The sequence below is a fragment of the Dendronephthya gigantea genome, unplaced genomic scaffold, assembly GCF_004324835.1.
Source record: "Dendronephthya gigantea isolate DGI-Jeju-01 unplaced genomic scaffold, DenGig_1.0 000050F, whole genome shotgun sequence".
NCBI classification, from domain to species: domain Eukaryota; kingdom Metazoa; phylum Cnidaria; class Anthozoa; order Malacalcyonacea; family Nephtheidae; genus Dendronephthya; species Dendronephthya gigantea.
The window spans coordinates 1,338,677-1,358,648 of NW_021163060.1; the positions used below are offsets into that span (position 1 = coordinate 1,338,677).

General features: G+C 36.3%; 2 protein-coding genes across 5 annotated transcripts; one reads left to right on the forward strand and one right to left on the reverse strand.

The window, feature by feature from the left end:
* Positions 1 to 2,308: 2,308 nt before the first annotated feature.
* On the reverse strand, positions 2,309 to 14,052 carry LOC114528434 (potassium voltage-gated channel subfamily KQT member 1-like). Of its 4 annotated transcripts, XR_003687494.1 has the most exons (19): positions 13,625 to 14,052; positions 11,221 to 11,317; positions 11,026 to 11,152; positions 10,591 to 10,666; positions 10,230 to 10,326; positions 9,847 to 9,972; positions 9,386 to 9,496; positions 9,090 to 9,185; positions 8,506 to 8,839; positions 8,140 to 8,191; positions 7,808 to 7,883; positions 7,281 to 7,375; positions 7,030 to 7,064; positions 6,884 to 6,954; positions 4,834 to 6,415; positions 4,537 to 4,597; positions 4,270 to 4,387; positions 2,414 to 2,505; positions 2,309 to 2,348 (listed from the first exon to the last, which is right to left on the reverse strand). XR_003687494.1 is itself a non-coding variant. In XM_028550067.1 (17 exons), the coding sequence occupies exons 1-16, from the start codon at positions 13,900 to 13,902 to the stop codon at positions 4,581 to 4,583; spliced, it is 3,270 nt and encodes a 1,089-aa protein (XP_028405868.1). In that variant the 5' UTR covers positions 13,903 to 14,052; the 3' UTR covers positions 4,206 to 4,387; positions 4,537 to 4,580. The 4 variants fall into 4 exon arrangements, 3 of the variants coding, with proteins under 3 accessions (XP_028405868.1, XP_028405869.1, XP_028405867.1); XM_028550067.1 differs by lacking the exons at positions 2,309 to 2,348; positions 2,414 to 2,505 and having other exon boundaries at positions 4,206 to 4,387; XM_028550068.1 differs by lacking the exons at positions 2,309 to 2,348; positions 2,414 to 2,505; positions 4,270 to 4,387; positions 4,537 to 4,597 and having other exon boundaries at positions 4,661 to 5,376; positions 5,746 to 6,415.
* Positions 14,053 to 16,152: 2,100 nt separating this feature from the next.
* On the forward strand, positions 16,153 to 19,494 carry LOC114528502 (tribbles homolog 2-like). The gene is made up of 2 exons (XM_028550159.1): positions 16,153 to 17,107; positions 18,265 to 19,494. The coding sequence occupies exons 1-2, from the start codon at positions 16,530 to 16,532 to the stop codon at positions 18,746 to 18,748; spliced, it is 1,062 nt and encodes a 353-aa protein (XP_028405960.1). The 5' UTR covers positions 16,153 to 16,529; the 3' UTR covers positions 18,749 to 19,494.
* Positions 19,495 to 19,972: the final 478 nt, after the last annotated feature.

Sequence of the window (19,972 nt, forward strand, 5' to 3'; positions counted from 1 at the left end):
AGCATTTTAAGACAGTTTTTGAACAGTTCAAAAAGTAGTAAAAATTGACCAAAATGGTAAGGGGTAAGACTTACCGTTTTGGCCAATTTTGACCACTTTTTGATCGTTCCAAAAACCAACCAAATATGCTCTAAAATGAAAGATATTAGTCTTAAGAAGCCATTTTAAGACAGTTTTTGAACAGTTCAAAAAGTGGTCAAAATTGACCAAAGGGGTAAGCCTTACCATTTTGGCGAATTTTGACCACTTTTTGATTCTTCCAAAAACCAACCAAATATGCTCTAAAATGAAAGATGTTATTCTTAGGAAGCCATTTTTAGCATTTTAAGACAGTTTTTGAACAGTTCAAAAAGTAGTCAAAATTGACCAAAATGGTAAGGGGTAAGACTTACCGTTTTGGCCAATTTTGCCCACTTTTGATCGTTCCAAAAACCAACCAAATATGCTCTAAAATGAAAGATATTAGTCTTAAGAAGCCATTTTAAGACAGTTTTTGAACAGTCCAAAAAGTGGTCAAAATTGACCAAAGGGGTGAGCCTTACCATTTTGGCGAATTTTGACCACTTTTTGATTCTTCTAAAAACCAACCAAACATGCTCTAAAATGAAAGATATTAGTCTTAGGAAGCAGCATTTTAAGACAGTTTTTGAACAGTTCAAAAAGTGGTCAAAATTGACCGAAATGGTAAGGGGTAAGACTTACCGTTATGGCCAAATTTTGACCACTTTTTGATCGTTCCAAAAACTAACCAAATATGCTCTAAAATGAAAGATATTATTCTTAGGAAGCCATTTTTAGCATTTTAAGACAGTTTTTGAACAGTTCAAAAAGTAGTCAAAATTGACCAAAATGGTAAGGGGTAAGACTTACCGTTTTGGCCAATTTTGACCACTTTTTGATCGTTCCAAAAACCAACCAAATATGCTCTAAAATGAAAGATATTAGTCTTAAGAAGCCATTTTAAGACAGTTTTTGAACAGTTCAAAAAGTGGTCAAAATTGACCAAAGGGGTAATTAAGCCTTACCATTTTGGCGAATTTTGACCACTTTTTGATTCTTCCAAAAACCAACCAAATATGCTCTAAAATGAAAGATGTTATTCTTAGGAAGCCATTTTTAGCATTTTAAGACAGTTTTTGAACAGTTCAAAAAGTAGTCAAAATTGACCAAAATGGTAAGGGGTAAGACTTACCGTTTTGGCCAATTTTGACCACTTTTTGATCGTTCCAAAAACCAACCAAATATGCTCTAAAATGAAAGATATTAGTCTTAAGAAGCCATTTTAAGACAGTTTTTGAACAGTTCAAAAAGTGGTCAAAATTGACCAAAGGGGTAAGCCTAATTACCATTTTGGCGAATTTTGACCACTTTTTGATTCTTCCAAAAACCAACCAAATATGCTCTAAAATGAAAGATGTTATTCTTAGGAAGCCATTTTTAGCATTTTAAGACAGTTTTTGAACAGTTCAAAAAGTAGTCAAAATTGACCAAAATGGTAAGGGGTAAGACTTACCGTTTTGGCCAATTTTGACCACTTTTTGATCGTTCCAAAAACCAACCAAATATGCTCTAAAATGAAACATATTAGTCTTAAGAAGCCATTTTAAGACAGTTTTTGAACAGTTCAAAAAGTGGTCAAAATTGACCAAAGGGGTGAGCCTTACCATTTTGGCGAATTTTGACCACTTTTTGATTCTTCTAAAAACCAACCAAACATGCTCTAAAATGAAAGATATTAGTCTTAGGAAGCAGCATTTTAAGACAGTTTTTGAACAGTTCAAAAAGTGGTCAAAATTGACCGAAATGGTAAGGGGTAAGACTTACCGTTATGGCCAAATTTTGACCACTTTTTGATCGTTCCAAAAACTAACCAAATATGCTCTAAAATGAAAGATATTATTCTTAGGAAGCCATTTTAAGACAGTTTTTGAACAGTTCAAAAAGTGGTCAAAATTGACCAAAGGGGTAAGCCTTACCATTTTGGCGAATTTTGACCACTTTTTGATTCTTCCAAAAACCAACCAAATATGCTCTAAAATGAAAGATGTTATTCTTAGGAAGCCATTTTTAGCATTTTAAGACAGTTTTTGAACAGTTCAAAAAGTAGTAAAAATTGACCAAAATGGTAAGGGGTAAGACTTACCGTTTTGGCCAATTTTGACCACTTTTTGATCGTTCCAAAAACCAACCAAATATGCTCTAAAATGAGAGATATTAGTCTTAAGAAGCCATTTTAAGACAGTTTTTGAACAGTTCAAAAAGTGGTCAAAATTGACCAAAGGTAAGCCTTACCATTTTGGTGAATTTTGACCACTTTTTGATTCTTCCAAAAACCAACCAAATATGCTCTAAAATGAAAGATATTAGTCTTAGGAAGCCATTTTTACATAAGAAATCGTACTCAAAAACTTACGTTATGATCAATACAGTGACTTTAAAACTGGTAAAAAAATTATCTTTCATCTCCACGTTCGTCTTGATAACTGCATGGCTGACGAGATAAATCTAAAACGAAAAAAAACTCTTTAAAATGAAATCTATCACAGCACTAATCTACGGGGAGGGGAGAGAGAGGAGGGCACCCCTGCAACATCATACACCTTCGAATAAGACCCGCCAAACAAGGCCCCCAACCAACCATGTGTATCAATGTACTGGGTGCCAGCTCTATCAATCAGAGACCTATCTATCAGAGACCTAATTTATTTGGGCAAATTTTCCCACTTCTAAGCGCAAGCTTATTTTGACGTTTTTGTTTGTACCCTGGTTTGTACAGTGAACTGTAATAAATAACACTGGGTTTGTATGATATTCAATGATTATGGGAAAATTGGAAACCTGCGTTGACTGCGCGCGCACGTCAATCGTTTTGCGCACTTCACACTTTAAATAACGCGAACTCGTTTTCTTTGATTCTTTCACAAAATTAGCAGATATACTTCTACCCAAAAACGAGCAATTTATGCAGTGAGATGGTATAAATATAATGTTAAATGTAGTAAGTACTACAAGGTACCCTAACTGCTAAGCATCATGGGGCGAGCCTAAGCAAGAACAATGAGAGTAAAATAATTAATAAAACATACAGATAAGAGTTATTAAAACATATCGTTGCATCAATGTTTTGTGTTCAATGCCGTAAATTAACATCTTCAAAAACGATTCAAAATGGCAAAGAAAAGAGAAACGAATGGTTTTCGTAACGCGCAGGCAAAAATAAATGATCCTAATCATGGCGAAAAGCTGTTTAGAATAGATGAAATGCCAGATCATTTACGTTTCAATCCGTTTGTAAAGCATGGTTATCGGCGACTGATGAATATCAAAGAGTGTTGTCAAAGTTTATTATTTCTCCATAATGAAACTGTCAATATCTATACCCATGGTTAGTATTTTGGTTTTTTTTACTCAACTGCATACAAGATAATGATTGAAGATTCGCTTTTTTTCACCGACACTTACGTTTATATTTTCATCTAGCAATATCTGGTATTTTTATGTTATTATGGATACCCTATGCAAGTATTTCATCTGTGAATGCAAACTACATCCTGTATATTCTACACTACATTGGCTGTTTGTGCCCATTCATTGGTAGCACCATATACCATTTATTTATGTGCCATGACAGTGGAGCTGCCACCTATGATTATTTACTTAAATTCGATATGCTTGGTATTTGGGCAATCAACACTTTTGGTGGAATAACTATCATCAAAGCAACCCTTTTCTGCTCTGTAAATATTAGCCAATTATCTCTCGCACTGTATATGGTAACTGGATTTATCATAATGTATTATATCCTGACAGCGAAGAATGTAAAACAGCGTTTCAGACCAATGATTTTGTTTGGTGTATTTCGCTATGGATTTCTAGCTATAAGAGCTGCAATGATATATTGCAACATTGGTGCTGGTGATCCGAGTGCAATATTTTATTATATACTAATGGATCTTGCTGCATTGATTGGTGGATTACTGAACGTAACACGTTTTCCAGAATGTTTAGCACCTGGAAAACTGGACTGTTGTTTCAATAGCCATAACATTATGCACATTGTTGTGACATTTTGTCCAATACTTTTACATTGGGGAACAATGTTAGATTTCCAATGGATGGCAAACTATCAATGTTAAGATATCTTTGTTTGTTATAGTATTTAAAATTGGATGTAAGGTGCAAGCAGTCATGAGTGATGTGTCACATATAAGTGACTCAATAAGTATTACTATTTAATAAATCAAAGAGATGTTAATGACATGTACTAACCTTCTAAATGATACCATCCTTACTTTCCTTTTGTAATATATATAATATATATCTCCTTTTGATATATTTGGATTTTCCAATGCACCACAACCATTTTTATCCTTTCAGTTTAACAATTCTATTTCAAAATAATGAAATTCAGGCTAGCATGCATACTAATCATGAGCTAATCTTCACATTAACTATTTGTTAAAAAAACAGGTGCACAATGAGGACAGTTTTATCTGGACACACACAAAACTTTCACACAATAAACTATTTTTCTACCTCAAATTTCTATAATCTTCCTCATTTCTTCCTGTATCTTTCATTCAATTCAATCTAACTTCTATTTAAAAGGAAATAAAGGGTCACAACAAACAATTAAAAAAAACAATATATTTTCTATTCCTCACACAAATCCAAAAATATAATCTCAATTTATGCAGTCTCACTAAAGAATTGACAACTGCAGATATACAAAACATCACCTACAATTGTTCAATTCTTACAGTCAAACTAACCGTAATTTACACTACATTCTTGTTTCCTGAATATGATCATGATATGTTCCAAAGTTATTACCCTCTGACTTGTCCACTGAACTCCTATCCATTTGTTCTGAATCTGATGATTGAGTAATCACCTCACCACACAGATCATCTTCATCATTTCTATTATCACACTCCAAAAATGCGCTATCAAAGGTCTCCTTCATCTCAAGAGTGTCACTGTTTGGAGAAGTTTGTCTTTTAGGAGATAAAACTTTTTCATCATCAGCAGACATATTCCTCTCCTCCTGTGAACTGACTGATGTCCGTAACCCTTGTTCCAGTTTACAGTTATCTTGATAACTACTTTCCTGTAAATTCTCATATTCTGGATTCAATTCACTTTTCCCTCCATGATTTGTGAAAGGATTATTTTCCACAGTTATTTCATCCTGATTAATGGATGGTACTTGGGAACTATCTGAAGCACAAATTTCAAGTGAGTTAAGTCTTTCTGATGACATTAAACTTGATGAAACCAAATTCTGGTCAGGATCTGCGATATTATGGTTTTCTCTGTCTGATTCATCATCAGTTTCACCATCAGACAGCACTTGAGGACAATCACCTTGATTTTCTGTCAAAATAGAAACAGGTGAATTGATCTGGTGGTAAATATCATTTGATAATTGAGATTTTAGTCCAGATTTCCTCTGAGCCGGTGCTCGGTTGGCCCCAAAATTATTATCATTTACAGGATATGGTGATAATAGTGTTGGTATTCCTACAGAGGAATGGTCGGGATCAGAGTGGTCCTGTGGTGATTGGTAGTTGAGTCCAATTATCTTACTATCACATATCTGAATACTGCTGGCACCAAATACTGATGGTGTGGTTGAAGAAGAAATGTCTGTTGAAGGACAATTTAATGAGCTACCATTACTTGTCTCTATATAACCAGGATTGGAAGTGCCATAGCTTTCATGTGGAATAAAATGTTTCCTACCATACATGTTCTGCTCACCATCTGGCAATGCAAACTGGAACACAGGGACTTCCATCTCTGGTTCATGGCAACCTTCACTATACTCAGGAGCTATACTGTCATTACTTTGTATGTGATTGTTGTCATCTTTCAATTGGTAAGTTTCACCGTAGAGAGGTAAAATACCATTATGCGGCATCTCACTGCCATTCTGATAGTCATCTTTTGACTGGTAGCTTTCATCAGAGCTGCTGGAGTTTGGTGAAGGACAATTATCAGAAATACCATACGCTGATGACTGCCGAGACAGATAACACGAACCATCATCATAATTAGGCTCTGGTGATAGATGCTTGCTACCATTTGACTCAAAATTCACAGGAGTTCCACCACTTAAACATGGTTTATCTGTTGCTCTATTTCTTGGGCTCATTTCTTCACTAGAAACAAGCTCATCTCGTTCGGATAAACAAACGTGTTGCAAGTTTTGACTGTTTGTCCCAATCTTTCGCCTTCGCATAGATCGCCTTATTTCTACGCTTGGCAGATTTTCTCTCTTTAGTTGCTCCATGGTTGTTCTCTGTTTTGAAGAATGGTCATGTCCACAACAAAACTTTCGCTCTTCCCTTTCTCTTTTCGAGTCTTCCAACAAAGTGATCATTTTATCTACTTTTGATTCTAAAGTTTTCACCTGAATAAACAAATATACACACATTCGATGGTTTAATGTTAAGATAACAAATCATTAAAAAATATTGAATATTTTAAAAACACCAGCTAGGAGAAGCAATACATCGCCGACTGTTGGTGATAACGAGAACCAGCGGTTTTACCACCACCCACAAAATACATCGCCGATAACGGCCGATTGTCGTCGGCCGCATAAGCTTTGTTTGGAGCAAATATAGTCGAAGCAATGATCTATCGACTACCGACAATGGGTCCTGGAACATCGTCGATGAATTACGACGTATAAAAAAAGTATTAAATACTGAGATAGATACTGCCCAAAGACCAGTTACTTGAGGTCTTCACTACTTTGTGGGTACTGTGATGTTTATATTATCAAAGAATAAAGACGTTTCTCTTGCAGACAAAACTAGAATAGGTACCTTGACAAAACTACCTCAAACTCAAACAGCAATTGGTAAAAATTTACCTGTTTCTCAAGTTTCGATAGTCGATGAACCACATTTGTTCTTCCTGCTGAAGGAGTGTCATTCAATTTGTCTGAAAAAAAGATTGAGATATAAGAAAATCTAGGAAAATAAAATACTGTTTGCAATAAAAATATGTTAACCTTACCTGTGCCTACTTTGTAGCCCAACGCTTCATCAATTCTGTTAAAAAACAAAAGTTTGAATGAACGTTTTCCTAGTAATCCAATCATTGTAAACCTGGATGACGACAACGAAAAACGTACAAGGAAATACGAGTGATGAAATCCAGCCTTTGGGAAATGAAATTTGGTGTCGGGTACTTCGCTGAATATTTGTACAATACGTGACTTAAAATGATTAATTCACCGTGCAAATTTCAAGCATATTAATACGTACTTATTTCCAATGCTTTTCACTTTTCCAAGAACTTCTACATGACCAGTGCTATACTGCTCGATAACATCTTTAACATCATAGGGTTTCTTTGCTAACTATTAGAAAAGATACGGTTTAAATACAGCTTGAAAAGGTCTCTTTACACCATCCAATTTTGACGGATCCAACTCACTTCTGATAGATATTTTATTGTCTGCTGACTTGTCATGTATATGGCCAGTAAATCAAGGAAAGCCAATGCAATACTGCTTTATCATCAACAGACAAGTTCCATACGTCAGAAGTGAATTGGACTCTCCTCTTACAGCATTGAAGCACTTCCAAGTGCAAAACGTTAAATTTTAAACGTTAAATACATGCAATGATAGAGACGAAGCCGAAGGTAAAAGTTTTTCGCTGTTCGTCTCAAGAAGTTCATTAATCGTTATTTCGTTTTCTTGGTACGTATACAGTTGCTACATCCGTTGTGCTCAGTAAATCTAATAGTGCATCTATCATAAGATCAATGACAATGAATATGATCTTACCCTGAACTTGCGCAAAGCAACAAGAAACTTGAGATAACGGGTGAATCTGATGCTTCTTTTGTACGCTGGTGGCAAACTGAAAAAAATTATAAACTAATGAATCGCAAGAAAGACATACGAAACACAATGTGGAAAAGTTTATTTTCTCACAATTATCAAGAATAATAAACTACGTGAATAGGTTGGTTGCACATGAATGGGGATTTTTTTTGGAAATCGAGTGCCCTCTCTTCTTGAAAGAAGAGATCTTATCGTATCACTAACGTCAGCGGTTTCTAATATTCTACCAGACAAGTTGACAATCTTCTATCCTTATAAATATAGAGACTCACCTTACGTTTCCACGACAATCTTTGATTAAAATGGGTCTAACATGATTAACACCTGAAAAACACAAAAGATAAACATGATCGAGCGGATTGCTTTAGTCCAAACAAATGTCATTTAAGAAGGTACTCGAACTAAGATGTGAAACGGAGACTTGTCTTATCTTCTAGCGATAATAATTGGCCCTTCTTAAAAGAAAGGAAAAGAAAAGGAAGGGAAGGTCTAGATGTTCTTAACAGAAGTAGTTTCTGTCTTCAATATATGTAAATAGCGTAAAATAGCAGGTTCCCTTCCGGCCTCGTCTCAGGCAATCCCGCGGATAACCCACTCTGCACGAAAGCCTTCAGAATTACTGGAATTATGGTTCCTACCATGTTCCTCATCAGTATGCTGCTCAGCCGTAGAATGACCATCGTGTAGAGAGTCATTTGAAGGAAAGATCTCGCTTCTCAATCCCCTGCGAGTTCTTTGCCCCGTTTGTTCAAGTGTAACACTCTCGGCAGGTTTGTGAAGTCCCTCTGAGGACTGTCCTGACGCTTTACGACCAAATATAGAGATCTTTCTAACACGTCCCACTGACTGCATTGGTTTCTCTGGAATGTTATCTTCTTTCTTTGTACTGGTCTCCTGCAGGTATTTGATATAAGGTGACCACGTTGCATTGAGTTGCGAGTTCTTTCGTGAAGCATAATATCGCCAGTTACTCTATAAAATAAGAAAGAGGTCCAGTAAGGATCATCTCTTATTGATCGAGTCAGTGTTACTCTAGGAGGAAACCTAAACTAAACTAACTTTATTTATAATGGATAGCTCTATCATTTCTAAACTGTTCTTCCTAGAGGTCCAGTAAGGATCATCTCTTATTGATCCAGTGTTACTACATGAGGAAACCTAAACTAAACTTTACTTATACTGGGATGTCTAAATCTCTTCTGATATAGTCGTTTATTTATACCTGAATCAACATTGCAGCTGGTCGTCGTCTTCTCTTCACATGTTTCTGCCGCTGATGTTGAGCAACTTTAAGAGCAAACCCGGAGCCGAGAATTCCCTACAAAAAGTATATTTTTGTTGCAACTGAACGTGAATCCGTGTAACTGAAATTTCAGAAAACTGAAAGTACACTGAAGGTATTGCATTGAAAACTACGTCCTGACTATTTGGAAACTCCAGAAAGTATAATAAGTTCGATCGACTAAGATTAGTCGAGATTACAGCTTGTCTAAACTGTATTTTATTAACTAGACTTACAGCAGGCAAGGCGAAGAACGATATCCCCATAATGGCAAAAAAGGCAGCAACACCACGCCCTGCCCAACTTTTTGGAACCTTGTCTCCATATCCGACGGTTGTGAGAGTCACCTACATCATGAAATACATCACTTCAGTATATCATCGAAGAACCTAGAAGACCACTAAACACTTAAAACTTCTTCTTCTAAAACGAAATTCCTCCTCGTTTTGCGAGATCTTCTTTATTCGGTGTGAACGAAAAATTCGTTTAAAAAATGCATGTATTATTTAAACTATCATCTGCCTTAAGGACCTCTTTTCAACCAATAGAAAGTAAATGCACATAATTTGAAGGAAAATTGTCAATTTGAACAACCACTGGCCTTATCGCAAGTGTGAACGAGCCTTTACAGTATATTTAATGACAACTTCTATCTTTTTTGACATCCGGGTAAAAGTAAATATCAAGTGGTACTTACAACTCCCCACCAGAACGAGTCAGCGAATGTTTGAAACTCGATATTTTCAGAATTTTCAGCTTGCCAGACAAAAAACGATGCAAAGATTAAACTGCAGAATCCTATGTAGAACGTTGTCAACAGTTCCTGAAAAAGAAGACGTTCAATCAATCAGTCTTTTTTCTCGCGAAAACGCAGCGACATGGACTGATTTTCACGCATCTTGCCAAAAAATTATGAAAAGAAAGGTTTACTGTACGTGCCATTGTCCTTGTTGATCGCACAGAGATCGTAAGAAACTCAAGGTGTATTTTATTAGTTTTTGTAGAGAAAGCGTCCTTCCCCCAGGTTAAATCAATTTAATGAAACACGACTAAAAGGAGTTGTGCATTCATGTAAATTACCTGTCTATGAAGAAACAAAACTGAGCCCAACAATTTCCAAGATCCGCCTTGTCTATCAAAACGAACCATTCGAAGCACTTGGAAAAATCTAAGAATGCTGTAAGGAGAATAACGTGATTTAATAGCTACACAAGCTCTCTAAGATCTGTTAACACCACAACACCATCCAATTTTGTTTGATCCAATTCACTTCTGAGGTATAGAATATAGTGTAGGATTTATAAAGCAGTATTTAGTTGATTTGCTGTCCAGATACATTGCAAGTCAACAGACTGTAAAACGTACATCAGTGACTTGGATGCGGCAATATTGGATCGTGTGATCAGACGTTTAGATCGTAGTTAAAGGTTTTCATATTTACCCAATCGTGGAAGAAAGATTACCAGAACTCGAGGAGTAGGCAATGACTCCAAAAGTGGATGCTATGACAATAATATCTAGAAAACACATTGCGATAATTTATTTTACGGCGGGATGTTGATAGTGGCATTGGAGGATGTCAGGAGGTAATGATGGTGATAAATGATGGTAGGGCTTAGGGTATCAAGTGATATTGATCGTAGTGCTTAGAGTATCAGGCATATTAGGTAATAAAGATAGTGGGCTTAGGGTATCAGGTGATAATGATCGTATAACTTAGGGTATCAGGTGATAATGATCGTATGACTTAGGGTATCAGGTGATAATGATCGTTTAACTTAGGGTATCAGGTGATAATGATCGTATCATCGCGGGGTATCAGGTGATAATAATCACAATGATCACGGTACTTATCTGATAATGGGACAAAGCTTACCTACAATAACAAAAGGCTTAAAAGCAAACCGTATTCGACCCAACACTCCAGAGTAAGTACTTCTACAACCAGCAGACCACATACGGAGAACATACTCAGACGTAAATACGATAAGTAGAAAAACTTCCTGAAAAAAAAACAACTTATAATTACTACACGATTTCGACACATATCTTTCATAATTTGAGAACTAACCAATATATAAGTCGCCATGATCAGACCATCATTGTCTTTAAATTCAGCCATTGTTTCCAGTATGGCAAACACCAAACCCACAACCACCAAACCAAACCTAAAAATATTTAAACATGAATTCGTTGACAAGATATTTACGAAGACAGATCTTCAAAAGGAGAACTCCATGTTTTTATCTACGTTCATGCATGCTACGCTTAGGGCTGAACAGCTTTATTCACGGTTTCGCAAGGAAAGATGGAAATAAGAGATGATTGAAAGAAAGTGCGCTGATGAATCAGGATTTTGGTTATAATTTTGGCAACAGGCCCCATAAAGACGACGCCGCCTAAAAGAGCGATACTCAGTGAGATATTTACATCAACCCAGCATGAAATCCCGAGAACCTCTCAAGCCTGTCACGCAAGAAAACTGCAGGAGAAGAACTAACGATCTCGAGGGACAGTGAGCTCAGCAAGCTCTTGTTAGTTGCACGGTTTGATGAGCTCGTTAAAAGTACGCAGGACCTCGTTAAACTGAGCTACATTCAACGCAAGAATTATACAAAGACTAGAGAAGATATTGCAAATGAACTCGTTTTCAATTACTCTTCTCTGTTTCAGTAAAAAAACAAGCATCCATTAACCTTTCAAAACTATTACCGCAATACAATATATAATTCATGACACTTCACTGTCGGATGATTTTCTGTCGCGATAAAAACACATTTGACGCAAAATGTTAAGGCAATAAACCCTATAATGTCTTCTACATGAATAATTAACGAAATATTTGTATACCGCCGTTGCCTTTTAGCTCTTAGATCTGCGCAAAAGTTCGCCTACGCAAAACTTTGCGCAAGATCTGCGCTGGCGCAAGTCCCCGCAAATTTTGACACAAAGGCAGCAAAAATCCGCGCACACGTCCTCCTCACGTAAGTTTACGCAAAGATTCGCAACAAGTGTCTGCGCAAATTTCGACAGGAACGTTTGCGCAAAATTCGCGAAAAAGTGCTCGCAGGTAGGCAACCGTTACAACAAGAGATTTACATAAAAATCGTTTCCTCAAAGGTCTGGGCAACCTCGTCTACAACCTCAACCTCGATTTTTCTAGGAACTACACAAAGGGCTACAGCCTGCTTGGCAGTGTGCACATAGGTTTCTCTGAATAGTTTGCGCAGACGTCTGGGTGCACAAGGCTGGGTAAAGACCAAAGATTTGTGCTCTTACTAGCTACAAGGCCACAAGGCAAAAGAAAAAGTGTTTTAAATAAAAGAATAAATACATGACTGTGGGGTATGATATGAATAAATTCAAACATCAGGAAGTTATCTCCTCATACCACTTATCATAGGATCCCATTAAATAAATATTTATATTTTCAGGTATTGACATTCACAGCAAATTGGTACAGATAAGTGTAAAATATCACATGAATGGTTAGAATACATCCGTTCATAAGAACGAGTTATAATTTGGCAGCAAAACATAGCCTAACGGTGATCGTTTTCGAGAAAAAGTCAAATGTCTTTTGATAATTAAAATGATATGATCCTATCAGTCGTCATGCGGCGTTGTTAAAGACAGACTATGTACGCTGTCTGTTACTTTTTGCCACAAAAATAATTGAAAAATTATGTTCAATTACATGCAAAATTTTCGCCTAAAAACATACAAATGTCTTTTTCAAAATATTTAGCGACTTTTTTGACGAGTTATATGCATATTTGAGAGCAGAAAAAAATACTATATGCAACTGGAAATTTCACAGATCAATAGTACATGATAAAAATTGTCTGCGCAACAGCAAAATGTGACAGTTACAATCTTATTCTATAGGTATGGGTATTTTTTACTTCAAAGGAGAAATATGAAGGTCATAATTTGACTAAAACTATTAATATTAAAGCGCTACGCAAATTTTATAAGCTGTTCCTAAATTCATATAATCAATTATGTATGAGCACAATGCAAACTTATTTATACCTATTCTAAATGACAAGAAGGGGTACTCGAAAATGAAAACACGCATGTATTAAACAGGAAAGAGACGACAGTTACAATGTGTCATATTTAATATTACCAGAGGGAAGTATTCATAGTTATTACCCTATATTTAAAACAATAGGCTAGATAAAAAACAATATAGAATTATAACCCGCAAGTTCAATAAATCATTAGTGATGTATTCAGAACGGCTCGATAGAGATCACAGCATAAACGCATTAAAATGACCGCAATTTGGAAATTGAGAACATTTTACTCCCTTAAGTAATAAGGGTCTTCTTTATCGCATTGCGTATTTCTGTGTTGAACCGTATTTTTGTTGAACAAAGCAACTACCCGGAAACTTTTAAATTAATGCTTACAAATAAATACATGTTAACCCAGAATTATAAATGAGTGTATAGTAAATTTTTACTCACAATGCGAAATGATAGGAGACACTGAGTATACCATTTGGTCGTTCCAAAAAATTGTAACAAATTAACTGGATTCGTTTGTAGCGTGTTCGCGTTTTCTGGTAGGATTCAACGCTGCATATTCGTAGATGATTTCTCCCCTCATAATGGTCAAACCTGTCTGCATATTTGCTATCCATAGTCGAGCGCTTTCGCGGGTCAATAAATATAATAATAGAGTCGTTATTTGGACATGTCCACAGATGTTCAATACGTCTTAAAATGTTCTCCCCAGCTACCATTCCTGGCCATTCTCATGTAACAAAAACGGCATTTCACCCTTTAATGTTTCCTAACTCGAAGCAAGCTTTATTTCATTCAAAGTAACTATAAACTTCTACAACGCCGCTTTAAAATGTTCATATGCAATGTTAACTAACTTTGCAAGTAAATAAACGCGTTCGGCGTCAAGGCAAAGATCACGTGAACATAATTAAGGAAAGCGACGCATTTGATTGGTTGATATGCCATATCTATTTATTATTTACTCACTTGCCTCTTATCTGAAATTACGGGTGCAGTAAGCTAATAAGTACCGCTGATATTATATGTAAAACGGAGATAATATGAATACCCCTCTCGCGTATATTTCATATTTACCTATGATAAAAGTGTGTACTTTACAAAACGTCCTAAATATATTTTCATGACTTAATATAAAAGTACCGAATATTGAGACAATATACTATACAAACAGGATTTAGTGACAGGGTCTTTTCCGTCTCTAACCAATTAAAATAGAGACCTATTATGTGTGGAAACTAGATATATCTTTCAAGTTGTTACATAGCATTGTTCATTGGAATCTCTCAGCTCGTGTACAAGTATTTTTTAGAAAAGTGTTTAGTTTTTAATAATAATGTTTATAATCATTTGATCTGCGCGGTTTATCGTCTTATTATTATGATAATTTTTTCTCTTATGTGATATTAAAATATCTTCAGTTTTTGACATCCCGCCAAGCAAGGTTGTGGGAAAAAAGAATTCATTTTAAAATAGGGTAAAATTACTTTATATCATCGCATTTACTATTGACTTATATCATCTCATTTCCTATTGACCAGTGTACCGTGTACGTGATTCTTTAGTTCATACAAACATTTTAGTGTAGGTCAAAAAATTCACCTACGTGGCCATTTTATTGATATACACCTGAAAGACACTTAGACACAACTGTTATTTGTTATAACTCCACCTATCCTACCCGCCCTAAGGAAGAGTGTCACATTCTTGAGAGACATCTAATGAGTGATGACGTCTTTAACGCCCGCACATGAAAGCGAGGCGAACACAATTGGGCGATTCTAGAACGTTCTGGAATTATCGTGTATTTGTGCATTGCGCTTTCACTTCTTTCACGTGTTCATGTCGTCACATTGACGTAGAAGGCGAAGGAGCGAGAGGATGGTAATGATTTAGTGACGTCAGAACAATTCTCTCAAAGGTAACCCCCCCCCCTAACGACACGAGGAAGGATCACTCAATTGAATAGCCAGGGTGGGTGAGAAGCCGGATACGAACTGTGGGTTAAAGGGGAAGAGCAAAACCACTGCGCATAAAATATTCATTATCGAGGAGTAATTTATGCCGTTTATCGCAAGTCATTTCTTTTTTGCAAGTCATTTGATGGTTCTAATATTATTTATGCAACAATAAAAAACTTGATATTACGGACATACATTTTCTTTTATGTCGGGTTTGTCGACCAATGATTTGCCCCTCCTCTTTCAAAAACGCGCCTGATAAGAATACTTTCGAATAGTGCGTTCTGGCTTGGAGATAAGCAAACTTTAATCGAGGAAATAAAATTGACTTCATTTTCTACAAATACAAAAGCTTTAATCTAGTGCTAATTAGCTATCTGATTGATTACTAGGTCATAAAAATCCTATTCCCCAGTCCGTGCCTATTCTCACACTTCACCTGTCCCAATAAAGGATAATCATTATCTGTTTATTCGTCCCCTGGTTACGATATCCGCGTGCACATATTGCTTTAGACTGAAATGCACATGTGCACGTAATAATACACGAAACACGCAATAACCTTTGAAAAACAAAACGTAACATTTTTTCACATTGTGGTTATATTTTTAGGATACCAAATTTTTCCGATTTCCGGTGAAATTCATTCAGAACACTATGCAGGAAGACGGTAATGAGAACTTTTACTTTGAAAGACTTTAGTGGTTTTTTCCTAACGATTAAAAGACATTTAAGACTGAAGTTATTGCCAAGAATATAGTATATAAGTCTAAATTGTTTCCCTTTCATTCAATGTTATTGTTTTGGCAAACAAAAAAGATATGTTGTGAAATCAAAGAATTTCAAAGATATTGCGACATCAATGGCGAGAGTTTATTGGTCATTATAAACCTAGGAAGGATATCGACCAATCAAAACACGACCGGAAATAGATACAGCCTTTGAAAACATCCAGAGGTGGTCACTAAATAAGGTCATGTTGCCCATATATGGGGGATAACGCGAGAGAGTTATGTGAGCGTCGTGGCGTAATCGTCGCAGAAAAATTTTGAAAATTGCGTCAGGCGGCCATTGGGTTATGTTGCATTAGTTGTGTTGTTGCGACACAAGCAGTTAATAGAAAGGTTTTCGGGAGTATGGCTTTATTTTTCTTCGTCTCGGTTTGTTGAAGGGATTGGCCGTCGTTTGGCCTGCCCTACAACCAAATTACAACACTTTTTCGCCGCGAAGACATCGTTACCGATTGCGTGTGCAAGCTGGAGAAAGTGCAACGTCATAAGAAATAAGCGAGACAATCACGAAACACACAGACACAGAAAAGCTATTTCTTCATCGGATCCGAAGAAACATAATCACTTTTAAGACACTCCACTGTTCCTGCTTAAATGCTCTACCATCGTCGAAGTCATCCATATAAGAGAAATGGGAATAAAAGGACTACAAATGAAACTAATGTGGCCGACTTGACAGGAAAGCAATCAAATGTGAAAAGCAAGGAACCCCGACTTAATGTGGCAACGATCCGACCTCGGGCAAAAACTCATAGCAACCCAATTTCAAACGGACAAAATGTACATAAAATCGGGCAATATTTGTTACTAGATACAAACCCTGGCAGTACTTTTAGTCGCGCGATTGATTGTCAAAATCGTGCTGAACTTACATGCAAGATTATAGAATCGAAAAAATTAGGTGATGTATTGGCACCGTACACGCGACTTGAATCGCACGAAAATATAAATGATATTGTGGATGTGATTGTTGGCGAGAGTAAGGCATATTTGTTCATGCCAAACTCATATGGTGATCTACATAGTTATGTTAAAACGAAGAAACGATTACGAGAAGAAGAAGCGGTTAAATTGTTTCGACAGATTGTGAAAGCAGTTCACAGTTGTCACGAAGCTGGCATTGTGCTACGTGATCTGAAATTAAGGAAATTTGTCTTCAAAGATAAAGACAGGTGAGGCATCTTGCATTTCCTCAATCGTGGCCATGTGCAAAATATATTTCTTTGTGCATTGTTTCCTCCAAATTTCCCAATGAATGAAGTAGAAGTGTTGGTACATTGTTGTGACTTTGCTAGTCTTTTGTGGACCTTTTAATGTGTACTTAATCCTTTGTTTCTGAGTATTTCCCGCCTGAGATAGCCAAAATACTAAGGTAGACTTAAAGTTTAGCCGAACAGATCTTTGTGGTAAAATTTTGGCATCAAATGGAGGTGATGTGTTGGTTTGCACCGGATATGATTTTGAATGATGAAATCGCATCTCGTGAAATTTTGACATCTTATAAAATCGCGAATTGCATCAGAAAATTTGAATCGTATGTGTGTATATTTCGTGTCGAAAAGCAAGTAGATCTAACTAGCAACAGATCAAATAACTAAATTTCACCGCTCTGCGGTGATTTCTGCGTGGGAGCTGATGTATTTTGATGAAGTTTTTGAAGAGGCGCGTCTACAATTTTTGGGCGTCATTGGATACCGCTTGTTCCAAATCATTATTTCATGATTTCGTCTTCGTTTAATCCTAGAATTTTGATTCTTAACGACAGATATACGTTTTATGGCTAAACGTTATACAAAAGATTGCACAATTGTTGCGTAAGCAACATCCAAATCGGTAGTGAAAGAAAACATAAAATATTTCGCTGATTATGCTATATTTCCTAGCCGGAAGTCTGAGCCTTTTCCTAGCCGGTTTTAATTGAATTTTCGTCATTTCGTGGCGACATATTTTCGGCCATTTCCTTTTACATAAAAGATACAAAAATAACAGTTAATCCGGAGAAAAAACAGGGAATGTGTGTACGAATTGATAAACGACGCAAGTGTAGATCAGTCTAGAAATATTCCCTCATGAATATAATTTGTTTTCATCAGATTTCAGATCGTATTTTGAAACCTGCTCCACTCTTCCTGTCCTGAAGAATCCACACTACCTTTTAGTGATGGTCTTACCCAAGGATCAATTTCTTCAGTGACGCAGGTGGAATAATTTCTGAAAGGAGCAATATGCTTTCCCTTGGCATATACAATTGTTTGCTTTTTGGCATTACGGTTAATGAAATGAGGATAAAAAAAATATTTTAATTAAATTATATACATTTCATTTTCAGAACTGAACTGAAGCTGGAGTGTTTGGAAGATGCATGTGTGTTCGATGGACAGGATGATACGCTGGAGGATAAACATGGTTGTCCAGCGTATGTGAGTCCTGAGCTCTTGCACAGTTCTGGTGGATACTCCGGGAAACTGGCAGATATCTGGAGCCTTGGGGTGATGCTGTACACAATGCTTGTTGGCCGTTATCCCTTTCAAGATGTTGAACCTACGGTAATGTTTTCAAAAATCAGAAGAGGACTTTTCATAGTCCCAGAATCTTTATCTTCAAAGGCAAAATGCCTGATCAAGTCGATGATGCGACAAGATCCGTCCCAGCGGTTAACAGCAGAGGAACTTCTTGATCACCCATGGTTTAAGTCAACCTCTCAACCAACCAGCTTGTATCGTTTTGACAAACGGTCACCTGACCAAACTGTGCCAAGTGTAAATGTAGATGAATCTTATTTTGTGCCTGTGAAGGGTCGTACCGTTGTGTAGCATAATAATAGCTGTTGCTTAGTAGAAGTTAGAAATTTGCAAGTTACATGTCAGAAAAATTCTTTACCACTAGTCTGCATGGCTGATGAGCTACTACGAGCTCTACTTTCAAACAGACTGTCACACCTTTAGTTTTATGCTTCAATGACGCTAGTTAGGTGAGTGTTTTTAGATTGTGGTGATTTGCTTCATCTTAAATTAGTTGTTCCAATCTATTGCTCTTGTCACTTCTGAATTACTGTGTCATTACTTGCAGCTTTATGCTTGTGATACAATGTATCTTCAGCTGTATATTAGAGCAATATTTTGTTTTGTGACTCTAGTATTTTACTTTGCCAAATACTGAGTGATCTACTTCAGTCACTTCGCCTGACCTAAAACGTGTAAACCTAGTTTGAATTCTTACTTATAACTTGCAGATTCTGAAATTTTGTAAATTCTGTTGTTTGTGTATATTATTCAAAGTGTAAAATAGTTGTGTATCAGCTCACATATGTTTACAAATGTATAAATTATATAAAAAAGACAAAAATAGATTTTTGTACATATTGAGCTAGTTGAACAATGGAAGAAGGAACATGAATCTGGGTGCTTTAGAAATGATATAGAATTAAAAATATTTCAGTCAGAATTTTTCGTCACAGTGTTTTACTTTACTGTAGCTAGTTATATACATTGGAACATGCTTGAATTGCCAGGTTTTGAACAGGGAATAAAAGTTGACTATTTATGGAGAGATAACTTAGGTTATCATTTCATTAAAAAATAAAATGTATCAAATAAATATTTCTGCGTCTTATATATTGATCTTGTACAGTGCAACCCACTTATGAGACCCTGTATCAATTACTTCAGGTTTTACATGGATTATCATAGTTTGCGTTTTTTTGACGAACATGCGCAGTCAACATGGATTCTGATCCTCCCACAATCACAACCTTGTTACCACAATAATAAACACGCGTGTAGCGTGGACGGTGGTTGAAAGCAAAGATGAAAGCTACTAAGCCAGCAAAGCCTCGAGTAAAGCGACCCCCAAAAATTAGCGCAAGTATAAAATTTGATTATTTTTTATGCTATGAACGCTTTGAACACCAACGTGTCCATTCTTTCATTAGCTTTCCTTCAATCTTATCAAAAGGAGTCTATATTTTTCTTCCTTGTTGGAAAACTGTGGAAATTATAGCCGTATTACTTCACGTCTGCGTCATAGATTTGGTAGAT